The 22,526-nt window shown below is 33.3% G+C and overlaps 1 protein-coding gene across 1 annotated transcript; it reads left to right on the top strand.

Moving 5' to 3' along the window:
- Positions 1-3,308: 3,308 nt before the first annotated feature.
- Positions 3,309-5,736, top strand: LOC104894981 (probable leucine-rich repeat receptor-like protein kinase At1g35710). The gene has a single exon (XM_010681370.4). The coding sequence runs from the start codon at positions 3,626-3,628 to the stop codon at positions 5,429-5,431; it is 1,806 nt and encodes a 601-aa protein (XP_010679672.1). The 5' UTR covers positions 3,309-3,625; the 3' UTR covers positions 5,432-5,736.
- The last annotated feature ends 16,790 nt before the right edge of the window (positions 5,737-22,526 follow it).

Here is a 22,526-nt window from a genome sequence, read left to right as displayed (position 1 = left end):
TACCACCCATTTATTCGGGACGGGTAGGTGGATAATACACTTATACATGTATAATTGCTAGCTCTATCGAGTAGGGATCAATTAGGGAACCAAGGCCTTAACTCACTAGTCACGACAGACACAACATAATCGATACCGCTGGAGCTAGAAACCAATTTATTTTCCAAGCAATTAACCATCAATTTGAGCCACCAGTCTCAAGAAAAATAAAGTAAATCGAAGCAGTGATCGATTTGACCTTGGTTAAGATAGTTTGTGGAATTCTGAAGGCAATTGTAAAAATCTCTAATAGTTAATTTGTTACATCGCTTTTTAGGCTTGACTTAGGAATAGTGTAACAAAATCACAATGTATCGTGCTAACCTTATTTTTCATTTGCCTTCATTAAAAAGAATTTTTATATACAAATATATTAAAAGGCATTCCTAAATAAAAAACGGTGCCATGTGGCACTGTCCTTGAGAGTGTTTATTTCATGCATTTCACATACGATAAAAAAATTAGAAAGTGCATGATATGAAGTTTGATCTCATGACTTCAAACTTATATACCAAAGTTTTAACCAATAAACCAAGTAATTTTAATATTATAATTATAAAGTAAAATATTAATAAATGATAATCATAATTACCCGAGACATATGTTAAAAGAAAAGAAAAAAGAAAAATGTATCAAGTGAAATAGTGTTTGGTTTCATCAAATAGTCATTGAAATCTTTTCGTACAATACTCTTATTTTCTAAATCCTAATTAATCTTCTACCTAAACATCACATTGAGCTACAGTGAGAAAAATCCAGTTTTCAAACAGACTATATATCCATTTTATACCTCAATTCTCAATTAAACATCCGAGGTTCCAATTATAAGCGTCCTGCCATAAAAAGTCCCAACTATTGAATATCTCACAGCAAGCCAGACTTAGCCAGACTTTATGTCATTTTTACAAAAGCGGTCATTGTAGGTCATTCACATGACCATCTTCCAAACACTTCATTCTCATCCTTGTTAGCTTCTGCATTTTCTTCCAAACACCACCATTAATGAAATTGCCAAAAAAAAATTAAACTACTAAACATCGCTCCATAATTACTTAAAATCGTCCCAGTCTCACCAAACATTTCCAACTTTACCCTTGTTTTTTTTTCTTTTCTTTTCCCAAACCACCACCTCCTGCCATAACTAGCTAGTGGTGAAAGTTAGGTGTACAGTTGGATTAGGGCCTAATCCAATCCAATCGGAAAAAAAAATTGGATTTTAATTTTTCAATCCGAAAAGAGTTTGAATCTGATCTAATCCAATTCGAATTTCATACTCTAAATTGAATTCGATCCAAAAACTCGATTTTTTTAAAATTCTAGTATTTCGATGAAATAAATTAAGCACAATAGCAGCCTAGTAGATTTAGGGCATGTTCTCCCCAGCTTATTTTCAGTTCAGCTCAGCTCAGCTCAGCTCAGTTCAGTTCCATTTTTTATAACCATTTTGTTAAATATTATTATTATGTTGGTCTAATTTTTTTTACTAATTACTCTTATTATTATTATTATTATTATTATTATTATTATTATTATTTTCATATCATTATTATTTAGTATTATCATTATTATTATTATTATTTTATTTATTATACCTTTACTCATTATTATTACTATTATTATTAGGAGAAACATGGTTTAGGTCAAAAGCATAAATAAACCCATGTTTTTTAGCCCATAAACCAATCAAATTACATCAAAACGGTGTAGATGCAATTTTGCGCGGTACGATCCATTCATTATTTTTATTAGTAAATATTTGTATATTATTAAAATAGTAATATTAATTTACTTATTATATATTATTTGTTATTATATAATCATCAAGTAGTATTAATACAAATAATATAAAATAATTATTATTAATTATCATTATTATCATTAATTATCATTATTATTATTATTAATTTATGATTATTAATATTATTTATTCATAACTATCATTTAAAAATATCCAAAATACTATTATTATTCATTATTATTACTTATCATTATAATTATTATTTAATATTCATATATTATTGTTTAAATATTATTTATATATTTATTACATTTAATTTAATTCAATTTAGTTTAATTCAATTCAATTAAGTTCAGTTCAGTCAATTCAACTCAGTTTAGAAATTTTATGCCGAAAAGAACAGGCCCTTAGGAAATGAGGAACTAAGTGATGTTAGGGTTTTAGGGGAAGGGTTGAAGTGATACGCCTATTGGGCTATGGATTAGGCTTTTCTAAAAAAAAATTAAAATAAGTACTTAAACCCAATCTAGATACAAGTATAAGATACAGTGCTATTCGGTTATATTGGATTTTTGGATCCAATTACCATCAATCCAAAGCGATCTGAAAATTCATTTTGTTTAAGAATCTCAATTCGAATCCAATTCGCACACAGTTCGAATCTGATCCGAATTACTAATTCGGATTGGATCGTATTTTATCTGAATTACTAATTCGGATTGAATTGGATCGAATCGGATTTTATCCGAATAACTTTCACCCCTACAACTAGCCCACCGCTACCTCCAACCTCCCCCCCCCCCCCGCCGCCACCTCGCAACGACCCATATTTCGAATTTTTTTTAAGGCTAAGGGGTGAACGTCTGGTCAGGACGTTCGAGCCATGTCCCAAACATCTAGCCTGGACGTTGGGACCATGGGTCGAACGTCTGGCCAGGAAGTTCGACCCATGGGTCGAACGTCTAGGCAAGACGTTCGAGACATGGGCCGAACTTCCATTAGAATCCGAAACTCAGAATGTTGATGCAGTGACGGTAACCTTATCATGAATTAAAGGCAACTTCATCTTATTGTAATGTGTAAGTATCATTACTTACTCAAATTATGAGATTAGAGATTTCTTATTTATAATTAGCTGCGTAAAAGTTTAGATATAATATGATTCTGTCAAATTAATCAACTGATTAACATATTTAATCAACATTACATAGTCAATTCACTGAATTTGAAATTTCAAGTTCATTTTCTGAGTTCATTTTCTGTTCATCGATGATCTAATTTCAAAGCTAAAAATAATCCGTGCCCACTATCAATATTTAACTTATTAGTAAGAGTTAAGAGTAGTATTTGAAATATAGTGCGCTCCAACTCCAACGTTCGAGTTGAATATTTTTACCATCCCCGTGAATTTTCATTTTTTATCAAACGGTCACTTGACAATTGTTCATAATTCATGTGAACAAAATTAAACTCCCCCTTTTTTCATTTCAAAAAAGTTTCAAACTTTTTTTCAACATCTCCAAATGATGAATTACTACCTTTTTTTCCTACCATTTATAAATACCCGACCAAATGACTTTTATTTCATCTATCTCATTCTTTTCATTTTTAATACCACAAAATCTTTTGTTCCCATCATTATATCTTATAGTCTAAGTGAAGACTTATGAATCAAGAATATTAACAACCCAATTTGTTTGCTTTACAGCCTTTTTCTCTCTTTTGTCTTTGCTCTTTCCCTGCAAAAATTTAAGCAATCATCAAATTTCTTGATATTTTATTTTCTTTCTTCATTACAAACTTTTTCTTGCTTGTTTTTAAAAATCAGACTAATACCCAGTTCACAAAATGCAGAATCTGAGATGGGTTTTGAAGTTCTTGCTGATTCTGTCATTTTTCAGTCAGCTGTCAGAATGTGAAAGTCCTGATGCAATAAGTTCAGGTTGTAATGCAGCTGATAGAGCTGCACTTTTAAGCTTTAAATCGAAGATTTCGAAAGATACGACGGGCATACTCGAATCATGGGTGGGCACAGATTGCTGTGGAGGAAGCTGGGAAGGTGTTCAATGTAATCCATCTACTGGAAGAGTTACTGCATTGGAGCTGCAGAAACCTTCTGATAGTGACAGTGAAATTGCTGATGGTATTTTTATGGAGGGAACACTGTCACCTGCTTTAGGTAACTTGCAATTCCTTGAAGTGTTAGTGATCAGTGGTATGAAGTACATTAGAGGAAACATTCCTGATACATTATCCAACTTAAGACACTTATCTCAGCTTGTCCTTGACAGCAATTCGCTTTTAGGACTTATCCCTTCCGGCATTGGCCGTTTGCCTTCTCTTAAAACATTAATCTTAGACGGCAACCGCCTTACAGGTTTAATGCCACCCAGCTTAGGAAATCTTAAGGGCCTTCTCCAACTGAATTTAGGTAAAAACTACCTTGCTGGTCCTATCCCACTTACTTTTAGAAACCTTCAGAGTTTGCAGTTTATTGATCTTAGCAACAATTTATTATCTGGGGTAATCCCTGATTTTGTTGGACAGTTTCATAATCTGACATTCATCAATCTTTCTCATAATAAGCTCTCTGGTTTAATACCCATATCACTTTGCAGTCTTAATGCACTTTCAGATGTTTCCCTGAGTGACAACCAGCTCACAGGAAGGATTCCTGAGAGAATTGGTGGTCTTAAATCACTCACCAGTCTTTCCCTTAGTAATAATCATCTTACAGGTCCAATTCCTGAATCTGTTGCTAGATTAGAGAATTTATGGTACCTTAATTTATCAAGAAACGCGCTCTCGAATCCTCTGCCAAGTACCCTTTCCAAAGGCTTGCCATCTTTGTTGTCAATTGATCTGTCTTACAACAGTTTCAGCTTAGGGACAGTTCCTGATTGGATCAGGAGCAGAGCACTTACTGCTGTCCATTTAGCTGGTTGTAATCTTAAAGGAACTCTTCCAACTTTCAAAACACCTACCTCTTTAACCTCCATAGATTTCTCCAATAACCATTTCACTGATGGTATCTCTAGTTTTTTGACAAAAATGCCCAACTTGAATTCTCTCAAGCTTTCCAATAACAAACTCAAGCTCGACGTTTCTAGCATTGTCTTGCCAAGAGGGATATCTTCTATTGATCTCAGCGCGAACCAGCTCTTTGGTCCTCTTTCCGCTATTCTCAATGATCACACTAGTAGTTTTCTTGAAGTTATTGATGTCTCAAGGAACATAATCTCTGGCACTATTCCTGAATTTAAGGAAGGGTTGGCCTTGAAAGTACTCAACATTGGAAGTAACAAGATTACAGGACATATACCAACCTCAATCTCAAACTTGATTGAGCTACAAAGGTTTGATATATGCCGGAATCGAATTTCTGGGATCATTCCATCCAGTTTAGGCCTACTGGTGAAGCTGCAATGGCTGGACTTGTCTATCAACAGCCTCACAGGAAAAATTCCAAACAGCTTGCTTGGAATAAAAAACCTCAGGCATACAAGTTTTAGAGCAAACAGATTGTGCGGAGCTATACCACAGGGCAGACCTTTCAATATCTTTCCTGCATCAGCTTATGCGCACAACCAGTGCTTGTGTGGTAAACCCCTGCATCCTTGCAAGGGGAAAAACCCACCTCAAATAAGCCAGTAACAAGCTGACTCTTAATAAACAGACGCACTGTAATTTCAATCTTTACTAACTGCCAACATGATGCTTTTCATGTAGCAGTGTACCAGATAGGCTTTTTATTTCTTAGATTTTCACCCACATTCTTTTCCTGATGCTTGCCTCACAAGCATCCTACATTGTACTTTTATTCGAGTTTCGAGTATAGCATTATCTATTTCGCGTTCAAAACATTGTATTGCGCAGAATCTGCGCGTCTTTGTAAGGCTAATAGTCACTATACAAGCCATATACCTTCTTGGTACAATGGTACTTAGTTCAGACTTTCAGTAACTCGTGGAACACTTTAATGCTTCATGTATCAATTAGCTAGTTAAACATTTTGCTCACATCATGAGCATTATAATGCTTCGTATGTGTAATTGTGTACTACATAAAAGAAATCTTATGACCATATGATGCAATGGTTCTCACTCTCGAATATGCTCTGGAGAAAAGACATCATATTTCATGATGTTAATGAACATCTATTATCATGGGGACTAATGTAGGTCTCCAAATATTAGCCGTACTAACTTGCAACTTGTTGTAACCTAAGGGAACACTCAAGAAGGGGGGGTTGAATTGAGTGGTGAAATCTAATCGATTTTCGCAAAAATCCTTTCACAGCTCAGTGCCAGGCTCTGAGCTGAACACTCGAAAATTGCTAATTTGCGTTTTTGCGAATAATAAACTTAAAGGATATTAGATTTGACACAAGATATAACGTGGTTCAATCTCACCTCTGAGATCTACGTCCACAAGAACAAAAACTCTTTTATTTCTTTGAATCCTATAATATCAAACTCTTGATACAATACGATTCCCCTCACTACTAACCCTAGTAATGACTCCCAACACTTAACTCTAAGTGTTGACACTCTCTATAATATGAAAGTTACAAGAAAAGAACGATCCTCAAAGATGTGCTTCTTTGTCAAGCAAATAGAGGACAATTACAATCGTATAATAGTAACTTAAATCTGACTCGCTCAGTGCTATGCTCAGTGCCGGAGGAAACAGTTTTCAGCTCTTAATATTTTCGGTTTTTGTCTCTGAAAACTTGAGATTTAAAAGTGAATTCTGATTCCCTTTTATAGGCTTGGTTAGGACGAAAATCACTTAAAAATATCTTTATCTTTTAATCCTTGATTTAAGGGATAAAACTTTATCTTTTTCTATCTTTATCTTTTAAACTTTAAAAAGATAAGTTTTCCACATTAGATTTTCTTTTCAACTCAAATTCTGTTTTCTTTTGTCAAAAAGATATTTTCCAAAATAAAATCTGATTTTATATTTTCTCAAAACACGTTTTATTCAAATTCAGTTTTAAAACCTTTTTTCAAAACACGTTTTACTAAAACACGTTTTTTTCGAAAATTTCTTTTTCTAAAATTCTTTAAAACTCGTTTTTATCAAAATCTGATTTTTATTAAAATATTTTCAAAAACTCGTTTTTATTAAAATCTTTTAGAAACTCGTTTTATATAAAAACACGGTTTTTATAAAATCTTTTTCAAAACTTGTTTTTATCAAAATCTTTTAGAAACTCGGTTTTACAAAATCTTTTTCTAAAAACTCATTTTCCTTAATCCTTTTTATTTCTGATTTCGAAAATCTATTTCCCTTATTTTGAAAACTAATTTCCTTTTTATATAGACATATAACATTAACATAATTATTTATTTCCTTAACTCTAAGAAAATAATAATTATACTAATATCATATAATCTATATTTCGACACATAGCATATCACCAAGTTTGAGCATATTACATTTTAATCTAAAGTTACTATTCTAAGAATTATAAACTAAAACTTCATTCTTGATTCTTTCTTTTCTTCAAGTCTTCGTTTATCAATTTCTTTCTTCATGCATCTGTTGCAACTGTTACATACTTTCATGCTACAACATATTATATTAATTTTCATCATCAAAACATAACATGTGCGCATAAAATATAACATGTACATGCACAACAAATTCCCCCTTTTTGATGATGACAAACCATAAATATAATATTGTTAAATAAACATTTGTTCCCCCTTAAAGTATGCATATATTCTTTTGTTCCCCCTCAAAGTATGCATCATTAATCACATTAGGGAAAGTAACATAATATCTTTCACATACGTTTTCACAAGTAACTTGGTAACCAAGATAATTTCATTCAATAGTCTAAGTATTATACCCATCTTCCCCCTTTTGACTATCAAAAAGGAGAACATCAACATGTTAGCAAGTCAAAGTGAGATATAGTCTGTAAAATAATTCAAGTAGCTCAAGCAATAAATACTAAGGATGCTGGTGCTATGTCATAATCCAACTCACAACCCAAGTCATTAACAAACATATATCCAACTCACAATCCGAATTTAAGAAGCAATTAAGAAATAATCATGAAGGATCATGGTTAGTAGCTAAGAATGTAAGATGGAGTAGATAGGTAATGCAAGCTTAAAGATTTGAAATGGCAATTGGATCAACAAGTGCTTAAACCCTTTTTCATATTTTCAACTTTCGCAAATAAACATCCTAAGACTTTCTTCACTGTGCACTGTGCACTGTGTGCCACTGCACTGTGCCACTGAACAATCTATTTCCTTTCAAATATAACTAATCTTCGGATATACGGAATCCAAAATAATGATTTTCAAACCTTTGATAATTTTTTTTCCATCTAGAAATTGAACTCTAAGATTTATCTAACAAGAAGTGTCTTACTCTTCTTTTCTTTTCTTCTCTCTCTCTCTCTTTTTTTTTTTTTTTTTTTTAAAGAGAGTCAGACCATACAATATTACTAGAGTCAATCAATAAGATATCAAAGTGAAATAAGTTAATTCGAACCTCATTTTCTTCGATACATCTCATGGCACTGTGCCCGCACAATATGAAACATACTTTCATTCTTTCAAGCATTAGTGTTTCTTCCAACCTTTTCATGTTCCCCCTTAACTAATCGTCTTCTTCTTTCACCATCTTATCAATATGTCTATGCTCCATATACCATGAATCAAGATTAAAAGCACTTGTAGAACTTTGGATGAATGTGTGAAGAAAAGAAGGATAATAATAGGGAAATGAAGATAAGGTGAGATATATGAAAGAAAAAATGATGAGGCACAAATGTCAAATTCATGAATGGAAAATCAGAATATTGGGCAAAAATCAAGCTCGCTAAGGAGAAAGAATTAGCATTTCATAGCTCAAAAATTCGGCAACTTAGGATCATATAGCTTATTAGTTCGGCAACTTAGGATCATGACATTAGGACAGCATCATTAGACCATTACGAGTCCTTTTATATCAAGTGGACCTTTACTCACAAAGCTTCACCAAGACATGCATCAATAACACTCTAATTAACATATTTAAAGGAGGACAATAGGCATAATACTCAACTAATTTCCAGAAATTAATCCCAAAAGCCACGAGTTATCTTGTAAAAGGTTCATGCATGACATTCAACATAATTACCTTGATCACATAATTACTTTTCAAACCACTTACCACCATCACATTCTCTATGGAGTGTGTTAAAGATTTCCGACATTTCAAATACCAATTTATCCCTTTTTATTAGTGCCAAATATAACACACCCTCCATGGTAGGCTACTAGTGAGAGGAATTGAGATTTATCACTAGTCATATGTCTTGAACAACCTTTGTCAAGATACTATAGGCTGCTTCCTCTCACATTTGCCTGCAAAAGAATCACTTGTTAGTTTTAGGAACCCAGATTTGTTTGGGTCCCTTTTTCTTACGTTGAGCATCAAGTATGTCTTTTCTAACCCAAATTTGAGTAACACGTTTGATATTCTTTGCAATTCGATTTTTCTTTTTGTTGCAGTCGTCAATTAGATGACCATTATTTCCAAAAAATTGCAAATTAGATATTCAGGAAGGCCCACGTATTTTCTCTTTCGAAAGTCTCTTTCGAAGGTTCTGGCACTGAGCCTGGCACTGGGTTGCTGGTCAGTATATCCTAATCCAGTTTTGTTCATGTTGTTTGTGGTGCAAGTTAAGTAATTTAGAGCATTCATCCCATTAGTCCATTTTTCGTGCATCTTCGAGCAATAGAAAGTTGTGATTCCAAAAATTCAACTGAGGTATTTAAATCACTACTTCTTTTTCGGGAAGTCTCTAAGTCTCTTTTAACTTTATCCAACTCTTCTCTTATCTTTGCATCACTAGGCAGCTTAGTGGAACAATTCTAGATTGTTGTCTTGAGTTCTTAAGATTCATTCAACTCGTGATTTAATTTTTCAATTTGTTCCTCAAGACTAGATTTTTCAGCTTCGAACTCAGTGACTGGCACTGAGCTATTTACGAGATTATCAACTAGAGTCTTTTCGTGTTTTAGTGTGTTTATCTCTATGTCTTTCTCGTCAATCCTTTTCATCAGAGTTTTGTTTTCTTTAAATAAATCCTTATATTCTGTTTCTAATCCAATTTTTAGCCTGGTCAAATTTTTTATTTCCTTTTTCATGATATCAAAATTATCATTCATGTTTTGACAATCATCAATTACGTTTCCAAGCAATGTACAAGCATGACTTTTTGAAAGACTATGAATTGAAGGTTTTAAAGAAGTTAGACTTACCTCACTGTCTTCTTCCTCTTCAAGAGGGTTCGAACTTTTAGCCATCAAGCATAGATGTGAGTCGTCATGGCTCAGTGCCGTCTTCAGAGTTGTCTGTACAGCATTCAGACATAATTTTGCTTCGTGGCTCTGAGCTGGCACTGATCCTCGTCAGAATCCGAGTCTCCCCAGCTGCGCATCATAGCTTTCTTGTACTCTTTCTTCGACTGCTCTCTTTTTCCTTAGGCTTTTCTTCAATCCACAGAGGACATTCTTTAATCCTGTGATCGAACTCACCACACTTGAAACAACCAGAGTTAGTAGCACTTTTCTTAGGGTTAGAAGTAGTGCCTTTACCTTTGAAGTTTCCACTTCTCCTGAAGTTGTTGCTCCTGTTCTCTTTTAAGAAATTTTGAAACTTTCTAGTTAGAGACGCTACTTCTTCATCACTTTCACTATCATCCGTTTCTACTTCAATTTTTAAGGCCAACCCTTTATTCTTTGGTTCATTTGATTTAGGATCTAAAACAAGTTCATGGGTCATTAAAGAACCAATTAGTTGTTCTAGTGAGAGTTTTGTTAGATCTTTAGCCTCTTGAATAGCAGTGATTTTGGGAAGCCATTTATTAGTCAAACTTCTTAACACTTTTCTAACTAAATCTTCAGAAGAATAGATTTTTCCTAAGGATCTTAGTTCATTAGTTATTAGTGTGAATCTGGTAAACATATCTTTAATAGATTCGTCCTTATTCATTGTGAACAATTCATATTCATGGACTAGTAAATCTATCCTAGACTGTTTTACCTCGTTTGTACCTTCATGGGCCAATTCCAATGTGTCCCAAATTTCCTTAGCAGTGGTGCACGCCGAGATTCTTGAATATTCATCAGGTCCAATTCCAGATTGGAGAATACTCATAGCTTTGAAATTCTTTTCGGCCTTTCCATAGTCAACAGAATTGTACTCATCTTCCTCCTTGTCGATCAGGTTTCCTTCATCATCTTTGTTTTGAATAGGAAGAGGTCCAGTCTTTATGATTCTCCAGCATTGAAAGTCAGAACCTTGAATGTAGATCCTCATCCTAGTCTTCCACCATCCATAATTTTCCCGTTGAAAATTGGACACCTGGAATACTTGTCACGAAAGTCATCTTGTGTGTTCATGGTTTCTATTCTCTAGATGTGAGTCTTACGAGAATAGCCTGCTCTGATACCACTTGTTGTAACCTAAGGGAACACTCAAGAAGGGGGGGTTGAATTGAGTGGTGAAATCTAATCGATTTTCGCAAAAATCCTTTCACAGCTCAGTGCCAGGCTCTGAGCTGAACACTCGAAAATTGCTAATTTGCGTTTTTGCGAATAATAAACTTAAAGATATTAGATTTGACACAAGATATAACGTGGTTCAATCTCACCTCTGAGATCTACGTCCACAAGAAACAAAAACTCTTTTATTTCTTTGAATCCTATAATATCAAACTCTTGATACAATACGATTCCCCTCACTACTAACCCTAGTAATGACTCCCAACACTTAACTCTAAGTGTTGACACTCTCTATAATATGAAAGTTACAAGAAAAGAACGATCCTCAAAGATGTGCTTCTTAGTCAAGCAAATAGAGGACAATTACAATCGTATAATAGTAACTTAAATCTGACTCGCTCAGTGCTATGCTCAGTGCCGGGGAAAAGTTTTCAGCTCTTAATATTTTCGGTTTTTGTCTCTGAAAACTTGAGATTTAAAAGTGAATTCTGATTCCCTTTTATAGGCTTGGTTAGGACGAAAATCACTTAAAAATATCTTTATCTTTTAATCCTTGATTTAAGGGATAAAACTTTATCTTTTTCTATCTTTATCTTTTAAACTTAAAAAGATAAGTTTTCCACATTAGATTTTCTTTTCAACTCAAATTCTGTTTTCTTTTTCAAAAAGATATTTTCCAAAATAAAATCTGATTTTATATTTTCTCAAAACACGTTTTATTCAAATTCAGTTTTAAAACCTTTTTTCAAAACACGTTTTACTAAAACACGTTTTTTCGAAAATTTCTTTTTCTAAAATTCTTTAAAACTCGTTTTATCAAAATCTGATTTTTATTAAAATATTTTCAAAAACTCGTTTTTATTAAAATCTTTAGAAACTCGTTTTATATAAAAACACGGTTTTTATAAAATCTTTTTCAAAACTTGTTTTTATCAAAATCTTTTAGAAACTCGGTTTTACAAAATCTTTTTCTAAAAACTCATTTTCCTTAATCCCTTTTTATTTCTGATTTCGAAAATCTATTTCCCTTATTTTGAAAACTAATTTCCTTTTTATATAGACATATAACATTAACATAATTATTTATTTTCTTAACTCTAAGAAAATAATAATTATACTAATATCATATAATCTATATTTCGACACATAGCATATCACCAAGTTTGAGCATATTACATTTTAATCTAAAGTTACTATTCTAAGAAATTATAAACTAAAACTTCATTCTTGATTCTTCTTTTCTTCAAAGTCTTCGTTTATCAATTTCTTTCTTCATGCATCTGTTGCAACTGTTACATACTTTCATGCTACAACATATTATATTAATTTTCATCATCAAAACATAACATGTGCGCATAAAACATAACATGTACATGCACAACACAACTACATTGGCAAGTGTTTCTTTTACATGAATTTGGGTGTTCTATAAGTTGTGTACTTGTGTTCTTGTTGCATATATCTACAACTGGTTTCTTTAATAAATTGTACCGTGACATGTATATATATAAGATTCGTATTTACAGCTGGCTAATGGTGACTATCTTCAAAAGTTTAGACAACAAAACTTTGATGAATTTCGTGTTCTTATTGTCCATTCACTTACATTTTTACTAGTGATCTAAATATTTTCTTTTGTCTAATCTTCAAACAGTTAAAAATATATATATTTGGGGCCCTCATATTTTGGGATCCTTTCTGTCGCCATGATTGCATGGGCCAAGAACCACCCTGGTGGTGTGAGATAATTAAGGTTCTTTCTTGTTTGGCGCCTTCTTTCCTTGGGTGTTTGCCTGTTAACCGGCTCGCATAACGAAAGAATTGTGTGCATTGTCGATCAATTTTATTCTGTAGATCTTAAGTGTAAAGATCTTTACTTACTACAGTATAATTCTGGTACAGAGAGATGCTCATTGTTTTTCTGTCTTTGCTAATTTTTTTTCCTTAGATTTCCATGGACATGCTTTAGATTAACTTTACTGTGGATTGTTTGCAGAGAGCTTTGCACTTTTTCTTGTCAATGAATTGATCCTGGAAGTCTATATAGTGCTATCATTTGACACAAAATTTTTCTCATTTTCTGCCGGCTTTCACTAATCATCTCTGTTTTGATCCTGCAGGTGTTATGTGTTGATCAGGTGGTCATTCTCCTGATATTCGGACAATTGATTAGGTTTTGTTTCTTGTACTTCTAGTTGCTATGTCTTTCTTTATAGAGAATGACTATCTAGATAACTATTAAGTGGTCACAAGACTAAAAGAAAGGGAGCAGGGTTCACAACAAGTAAAATTACCAAAATTGTATGCTCTTGCGTGTTCATTACCCAACCGTTAATCTCTTTTTTTCCCTTGATAGGAGTATCCATTTGTGATGCGTTTCTTTTCCTTCGCCTTGTTTTGTATTCTAATTATGTGATTGTAAAACGTATCATGTGGTTTTCGAATTTTAGGACAAATGTAGGTGATAAGTTGTTTGTTAGAGAATTTTTTGTGAGTTCAATTTTTGATACATTGTGGAGTCGTAATAAAAGAAGGCACTATTGAAGGTTACGGGTGTGTTTGACATAGCGTTTGAGGTAGCTTGTAAGTAGCTTTTAGGTACATTTTAGCTTTTGAAAAATTATTTTAGCGTTTGGTGAAGTAGCTTTTGAAGCTAGCTTTTAGCTTTTGAGTAGCTTTTACCAAAAGTTAAGATTATTAGCTTTTGAGTACCTTTTGTCAAAAGCTACTATTTTTGCATATTATTTGTACATTAAAATTTTGCCAACAACTATTTTACCGAATACTTCTACTTTAAATAGGTAGTTTCACAGCTAAAAGGTAACAATTACCTCCACAACTGACAACTATTTTTGCCAAACAGGCCGTATATACACTATTCTCATGCTAATTTGTCTTCTGTGTAATTCAACTTATGTGGATGCTCTTAGGAGGATTTGTCTTCAATCAAAAACTCCGTTAGCATAGTTTCTAAAATCAATTACAAGAAAAACGAAAACACAACAAATTCTGATGTCATTTCTTGAGCATTATATTCAAAGTACAGAAGCTATCCTATCTCATCCTTTATTTGTTGTTCCATGAAGTATTTTTCTCTGAGAATTTGCAAATATAATGTAGTATAAATCTTAGAAGAAAAACAAAGACATTCCTCTATCTATTTAGCTTTTAAGTTATATTGTTGGACTATTGTGCAACAGCCCACATTATTAGACTAGCCTTGGCCCATCTTGTTGTTTGTCTCCTTTGTGATGCATGTTTGACAATTGCCACAATGCCTTTAAGGCTTTACCTCACATCATTATGATGGGTCCGATTATTTGTCAAGTAAGATGTAAATTCTCAAATATCTGTGAACCCTAGGAATTAAGTTCTTTGAGTATTTATGGTAGATGCACTAACGCAACACATAAGGTGTAGTATTTTTCACTCCATCCGTCTCTTTTTGATGTTTTAGAGGTTGAACAAATCCAATGAGGCTGGGCTAGTCAGGTAGCTCGGAGAATTAGATCAGCATTGAGCATATGGCTACACACTACCATGTGTTCGGGGTTCGAATCCCTCCTCACCTACAACAGATCTTAAAGGGAGCTACGAAGGACTTTTCCCCTTTGAGTCGAAATTTTGATAAGAAATTCGCATTATTATATAACAAAAAAAATTAGATCCTTCCTACTTTACAGACTCCTAGACAATATTTGGAGAAGAAAGAGGTAGAGAGTAAAAAGAAAAAGGACCCATGTGAGAGGAGAGAGGTGGAGATACTTCCTCCGTTTCTTTTTACTCGCTACACTTCTCATTTCACGGACTCCTAGGCAATTTTTGGAGAAGAGAGAGGTAGAGAGTAAAAAGAAAAGGGACCCATGTGGGAGGAGAGAGATAGAGAGAGTTAATTGCCCAAAAAAGAAGTGTAGCAAGTAATGTGAAACTTCCCATAATGGAAGTTGTAGCGAGTAAAAAGAAATGGAGGAAGTAGTTTATTTCCCAAAAAGAAAGTGTAGCAAGTAATATGAAACTTCCCACAATGAAAAGTGTAGCGAGTATTATGAAACGGGAGAGTATATTTTAGATATAACAAAAATTACTTTTATGATATGATTAAATCCTTGTGATTTTTTCTATTTAATATCTAACTTTTATGACGATTAAAAAACAGTAATTGGTCCAATATAGGGTACTGATTTCAAGCAAATGCAAGGTATAATGAGCACTCTAATTCAGTAAAGTGAGAAAAATTGTGGGATCAAAGAGGCATTTGGGAGCTAACACAATGGATGATTTTAAAGTGTGACCGACTATAGAGAGAAGTGACAAAGTGATGATGTTGGGAAAGAACACAAATTTTGGGATACGTGCATGTGAATTTGAAATCATCTCCCGTTGGAGGGTTGGGTAATCATGCAATCATGCATCATACAGTAATACAGTATGATATAGAAAGGTTAGCAGCTTAGCTAAAATACTTCTTTGGTAAAAAAAAAAAAAAAAAAAACGATACATTTTTTTTCTTTTTTCTTTTTTGTTTCTTGGCAGCAAGAACAAACATCAATGACCAACAAAATCAAATGACAAGACATTGTCTAGCTCTAATAGCTAGAGTATGACTATCCCTACCTACGAGAAACTATTGGCGTATATTCGGTATAGGCTAACAGTGTCCATATCGGGGTATGTTAGTAATTTTGCCATAAAAAGACAAAAAAAAGTTGACTTAATGGTAATTTAGACAACTCTGATCATGTAGGAGAGAAATAAGATCAACTATAATGTGAATCAGATCAACTCTAATGTGAATCAGATCATGCATTATTAATTTCGCCAGAAAAAGACAAAAAAAAGGTTAACTCAATGGCAATTTAGACGACTCTGATTATGTAGAAGAGAATTCATATCAACTATTATATGATTCAGATCAACTACAATGTGAATCACATCAACTATAATGTGAATCAGATCATGAAAATATGTAACTAAAAACCAAAAAAAACCCAAAAAAAAAGTTGTATTTGTTTACAACTTTGCCACAGTATGGACAAACAGTGTCCATACCGGGTCTACGCTTATCAGCGCTCCCCTAACTACCTGCCTATCAACCTTAGTTATTTCACAATAGTTAAAAAACTTACAAGCCTCGTAAATATCTTGACATATACTAGAAAAGGTATTGTATGCTTGCTTAGAGCTTGCACTAACACTTCAGAATACATAAGAATCTTGACCTTTTCTTCCCTGTGAGTATGTGCCTCCTCAAGAGCTCTTAAAACCGCTAGCCCCTCACTCTGAAGTGCTGAATTTGCTTTTACCATTGCACTGCCTTTAAATATAATATCAGAATCCACACTAGTTGTCCATCCTATACCCGCTCTTGAACCATTTACCCATTTAAGTTTTTTCCATACTCCATCCATAAAAATCTCACAAATTCTACCTCCGCAAATCCCCATTGTGAACTTTAACACCTTCTCTTCTTCTACTGACCTTGAGATACTGATCCTACTACTGGCTTTCCAGATTTCCAATCTCATATTTTCTTGAACAACCAACTCTTCTGCATTATGTAGAATCTCTTAAGGATTAGGTTTTCCATTTCGGAACACAACATTATTCTGATGAATCCATATCGCCCACATAATTGCACATACCCATACTCCACTCTCACCTTCTCGTCCATCCTCCTTCCATAATTTATTTACAAAATTCAAAATCCAATCTTTCAAGGGAATATAATTAGCACCTTGTGTTTGAACTCCCAACCACGATGTCATCCACACTCTGGAAATTAGCTGACAGTCTCTGAACAAATGCTCTTCACACTCTGCCTCTTGATGACATAAATAGCACACGCTTGAAGTTTCTATACCTCTTTTCTCCAGATTTGAGCACAATGCTAGACTTTTATTCAGCAATCTCAACAACAACAAAACAAACCTTCCACTTCGGCCTTAAAACCCATAGCCTGCTCAATATGTTTGCTTTTATTTATAATACTTTTTTTTTAACAAAGTTTTAAATAGTGGCAATATTATGTAGTATTACCTATTTTTTTTTATTATTCTTTCTCTCGATCTCTTTCCTTCCTATATTTATGTGTTTTTATCCCTTTCATTACTAAAATATTTTCTTTTATTAGTTAAAGGTCACAAACATTACCGTATTTTAGATATGCTTTTTTTATTATTACATAATTTGTTACTACTTGTTAACATAGAAAAACAAGAGGAAGTGATATTTTTGAAAAATAGATTAAATATAATTGTTTGATTCATATAAGAATGAACTTACCTTACCTTTTAGGTAAGGGAAACTTCTTTGAGAACTTCTATTTCACATACTCCTTGGTAAATGAAACTTCATTAACGTTGGAATTTCTCCCGAAACCCAACTTGCATTGTAATATACACCCATATGATCACTTTTTTTTTTTACTATTTTCAATTCAGTTTTTCTTTGCAATTCAGTTCAATTTAATCCAATTCAGTTAACAAAAAAATATCTTAAACCCTATTTATTTAGAGCTACTAATTCATACCTGGCCACAAATATTGCTCCATTTCCAAGATTTGGACTCAAAAGCTTTAAGGGGGCGTTTGGTTTATGAAGGGGAAAGGGAAAGGATTTAAGAAAGAGAAACAAGGAGAAAGGAATAGAAAATCCTTTGTTTAAAATTGTTGTTTGGGTAGAAAATCTCATCTCCTCTTCTTACCATTGCACCACCATATATCCTCTTCATCCTTTTTCTAAAGTTTCTCCGGCCACCACTCTTCCCCTCACCGCTTGCTGCCGCCTACTTAAGGTCGTCCATGACCACCACGGCACCACCTGGCGCCACCACCCCCTCCTTTCTTTTCCTTCTCCACCACAATTAGATATGAAATTTGAGGTTTTAAAGGTCAAATTCAACCATAAAAACTCTAGATCTAGAGTTTTTGTGGTCGAATTCGACCGTCTAAAGCCATAAAAAAAGGTATTCATGCATTCTTACTTTTGATTTTCCTTTATTTTTGAATTTTTAGGATTATGAAATTTGAAGGGATGTTGGTGAATTTTTGAGTAGGTGCTAGGTAGTGGTGGTTTATGTGATGTTTTATTGGCTAAGGTGGTTGGGGTGGCACGAGGGTGGTGTTGGTGGCTAGGGAGTAGTGGCAGCCTTTGATGGGGTGTGTTTTCCAGTCATGGAGGTGGGTTTCGGGGGGGGGGGGCGGTGGCTGTGGTGGATATGTTGGTGGCTGTGGTGGTGCGGTTGGTGGTTAGGGTGGTGAGGTGGGTGGTTCTGAATAGGGTGGGTTAAACTTGGGTGGTCAAACTTAAGTGGTCAAGGGTTTTCCTTACCCCTATTTGAAAGTGGAGGGGGTGTGGGTAATCAAGTTAGAGGAATTTGGGGGTGAGGAGGGAAAGGGAGAGAAAAGAAACCCCCAAAACAAACAACATAAAAGGGAATCAAGAGGTTCTATTCCCTTTTCCTTTCCAGTTTCCCTAAAACCAAACGCCCCCTAATTAATTTTGGAAACACGATCTTTTATCAAACTAATCCAAACATAAGAGTTGTGGCCTTGTGTGAGAGTCAAAACTCAAACACGATCTTCATTATAGACTTATTATAGTATGAGAGTCACGTGGATTGTGCATCTTTCGACTTTCATTGGAACACATTTTTTATTTTATACACACGCTTCTTGCACTTTTCCCTTTCTACCCTTCTGAATTCTGATCATATCAAAGTATCAAGTATCAACCACGAGGGTGGCAAACTAGCCATGGAAAGACAATTTTAGATATTCGAGGGCAAAAGATTAAGAACTAAGAAGGGCGTAATAAAGAAGTTGTTCTTTCTTTCCCTACTTTCAAGTGACGTAAATGCCGTTTTAGATTTTGGTTTCTAAAACAAGTTCTCAATTCTCATTTCTTTTTTCTTATAGTAACATTTTTTTTTTTGGGATAAACCAAGGGCAAATAATTTTGCAATCTCATTCCTCACATCACGTGGTTATCGAGTCCGGATCCTCTAGAGTTATTAGAGAACTCTAGAGGTAGAGTTAGTGTAATCTCATCCCTCCATCTAAATCTACGGTTATTAATTTAAAACAAATCATTTTATTTAAGAAAATAAAATAAACATCTAAAACTTAAGGAAATATGCAAAGGAGACGTAGTTTTTCCGCCATACACATTCACAAACTCCATTGATGGACTATGAAAGAGTTTGAGAAACTTATAATCTATATCTTGCCACTACCGTACCAATCAGAATTTTTTCAAAAAGAATCTGCATCACACGACTAAACTACCGAAGAAGATTATTGATTATATAATTTGAGTGGTGTGGATTCTGTTTCCTTGAAGCCATGTAAGTTTAATAAAAACTCCATTTATGTTTAATTTGTATTTTTTATTGCAAATAGAAGAGCATCTTAGGAGTAAAGTGCAACCAACTCAATCTGGCTTTAACATAAACCAACTTTGTGTAGTGTTGGCTTATCGAGATTGTAAGCTCGCAGGACATTAAGGATGCAGAATGCTCATTAGATATGTAGCTTACTAGTGACAATGATTTTAAGCTGAAGTGATATTGCAATAACATTTTGGGATTAACAGTAGGTTTGGCATCATTGAGTGACAACAAAACTTTCATAGTGTATAAAACACACCCAATATTGACGAAACCATCCAAATCTTTGCAAAGCACTACACAGGATATTGAAGGACTTGAGACAAAAAAAAAGAGTTCAGCTACACTGTTATACATATCTACTCCATCTGCAATGCTTATGATCAATGAAAAGAGCACAATCACACAATGCAACAGGTACTAGAGCCACGCTATGAATTCATCTATCTAGTTTACAACTAATTCATAATTTCATATAAACTCTTTTAAGATGAACCATATGCAATATGCAAATAATTGTCCTCTCACATCTAAAAAAAAGATGAACAGTATGTAAAAGGCAAAAACACAATATTAAAATCAAAATTGAAGCTTTCATTGAAACACAACTATAATTTGATAACAAGATAAAAATTAAACTCTACCTAAATCATTATGATACTAAAATAATCACAAATTTTTTTAAAAAATAAATCAGAGGAGTTGACGCCGGAATTCAAAACCAAAGAAATGAAAAATTAAATCGCAAACCATCGATAAGGATTGGCGATTTTGACGCCGAAATAATCGCCGCCGACGGAATCATCACGGCGAGAAGACGGATACTGCAATGCGGAAGCCATGGAAAAGGTGGAGAAGGTAGGAGGAGAAGGAGGAGAGAGAAAATGAGAGGAGTTGAGAAGTTCAGTTGTGGAAGTAATGTTTGAAGTATTAGAGAGAAATTTTTTTAAAAAATCACAAATTCTAGGTTGAATTTGGTGGTTTAGGAGAAGGATTGGAGGGAGATGGGTGGAAGAGAAAGAAACAGTAAAGGGGTAGGAGAGAGAAATGAGGGAGATGGGTTGAAGAGAAAGAAACAGTAGAGTAAGGGGTAGGACAGTAGGAGAGAGAAATCAAATTGATTTGGGTATCATTTTTATTTTTTTTAAATGGACGGCTGAGATTACACTAACTCTACCTCTAGAGTTCTCTAATAACTCTAGAGGATCCGGACTCCGTGGTTATCTATATTTTTGTTGATTTGGGCATATCTGAATATGGGAAAGTATTCTTTCATATCCGATATTGGACAACTTGTCCTATACTATAGCATTTTTGTAATTTTACTAGAACTTGATACAATATAATAATAGTATAATATAGCATTCAGTCGATATGATTAGATACAACCAAGATATGATATAATAGCTAACTGATATGATAAAATAGTGTTAAGATATGATATACTAGTCATCTAATACATCAACTATATTTCAACTAACAATTTCCAAATAAAAATATATAAAAAAATTATTTTTTTAATATTAATTTTTGTCATAAAAATTACTAAAATACCATAATATTGGACAATTTGCCCAATATCAAATATGAAAATATCATTACTTATCTGAATATTTGTGTTGATTTGACTTCATGGTCTAGGTCTTCCTAGCCATAGTTTTTGAATTATCAATCCTGCTTTATTGGGTTGGTATGAGTTGTGATAATGAATTCCTCTGAATATCATTATTAAGATTATATTAGATTGGTTATTTCCTAAAGCTTACAACAATCTCAAATATGAACTATGGCTATTATGCTCCTTTTCTTTTAGAACCTCAACTATTAATCAACTTAGAATAGTCAAACTTTTAGAGTATTTTCCTAAAACAATTTTACTTGACTTAAAACATACTACATCTATTCCTAAATAAGAGTGCGTTAATTTAACTTGCTGAAAACAATGAACTGAACTGAATTTATCTGAACTGAATTGAACTTATTGGACCTAATTTGACCTGATTCAACTTATCGAACATGATTGAATCTGTTTGGAACTGATTGGGCTTGATTTTGGAACTTATTGACTTTATTGAAACTTATTATACCTAATTGGACTTGATTGAAACTTATTAGATCTTACTGGAACTTATTTGACCTTATTTGACAAAAAAATTGATGAGTAATAACATAAATACTATCCATCAAAATATATTATGACATAACAATTATTAAAATTTATCCTTCGAAATAATAATTATTATCAATTACCTCTTATGATTAACATTTTAACAAAAAAAAATTACTACAAAAAATACTAACAAAACGAGAACACAATATATGAGATTACTCAAGCAAAATTGCAGATGAAATATGACTGGATGTTTGAAGAAAACGTATTGATTGAGGAGGAGGATTTGCAAGATGAAGAAAGATTTTTTGGTGATGGTAATGAAACAATCAATTGATAACATTTATATCTTTTATTGTTATTAGTAATGAAAATATGTTATCTCTAGTTATTTAAAGACGAATTGCAAAATATTATAATTATAATGATTATTATTGGTATCTTATTTGACCATGATTATAATATTTTTTAGCAATAACATAATCAACTAATAGTAATTTGAATAGTAAAAATAACTAATAACAATAATAAGATTATAATACTATATAATCATAATGGTACTATAATGCAAATTTTAATTTATTGATAATTTACTTTTTTGACGTTATTGGATCTGATTGGGACTTATTTGACCTGATTGGAACTTATTGAACCTGATGATAACTTATTGACCTGATTGGACCTGATTGAAACTTATCTCAAATTCTCAACTGAATTGAACTGATTGGAACAGAA

Source organism: Beta vulgaris, chromosome 6 (assembly GCF_026745355.1).
Source record: "Beta vulgaris subsp. vulgaris cultivar EL10 chromosome 6, EL10.2, whole genome shotgun sequence".
Lineage (NCBI taxonomy): Eukaryota > Viridiplantae > Streptophyta > Magnoliopsida > Caryophyllales > Amaranthaceae > Beta > Beta vulgaris.
The sequence above is the reverse complement of the archived record's forward strand: the minus strand, read 5'-3'. Positions and strand labels throughout refer to the sequence as shown.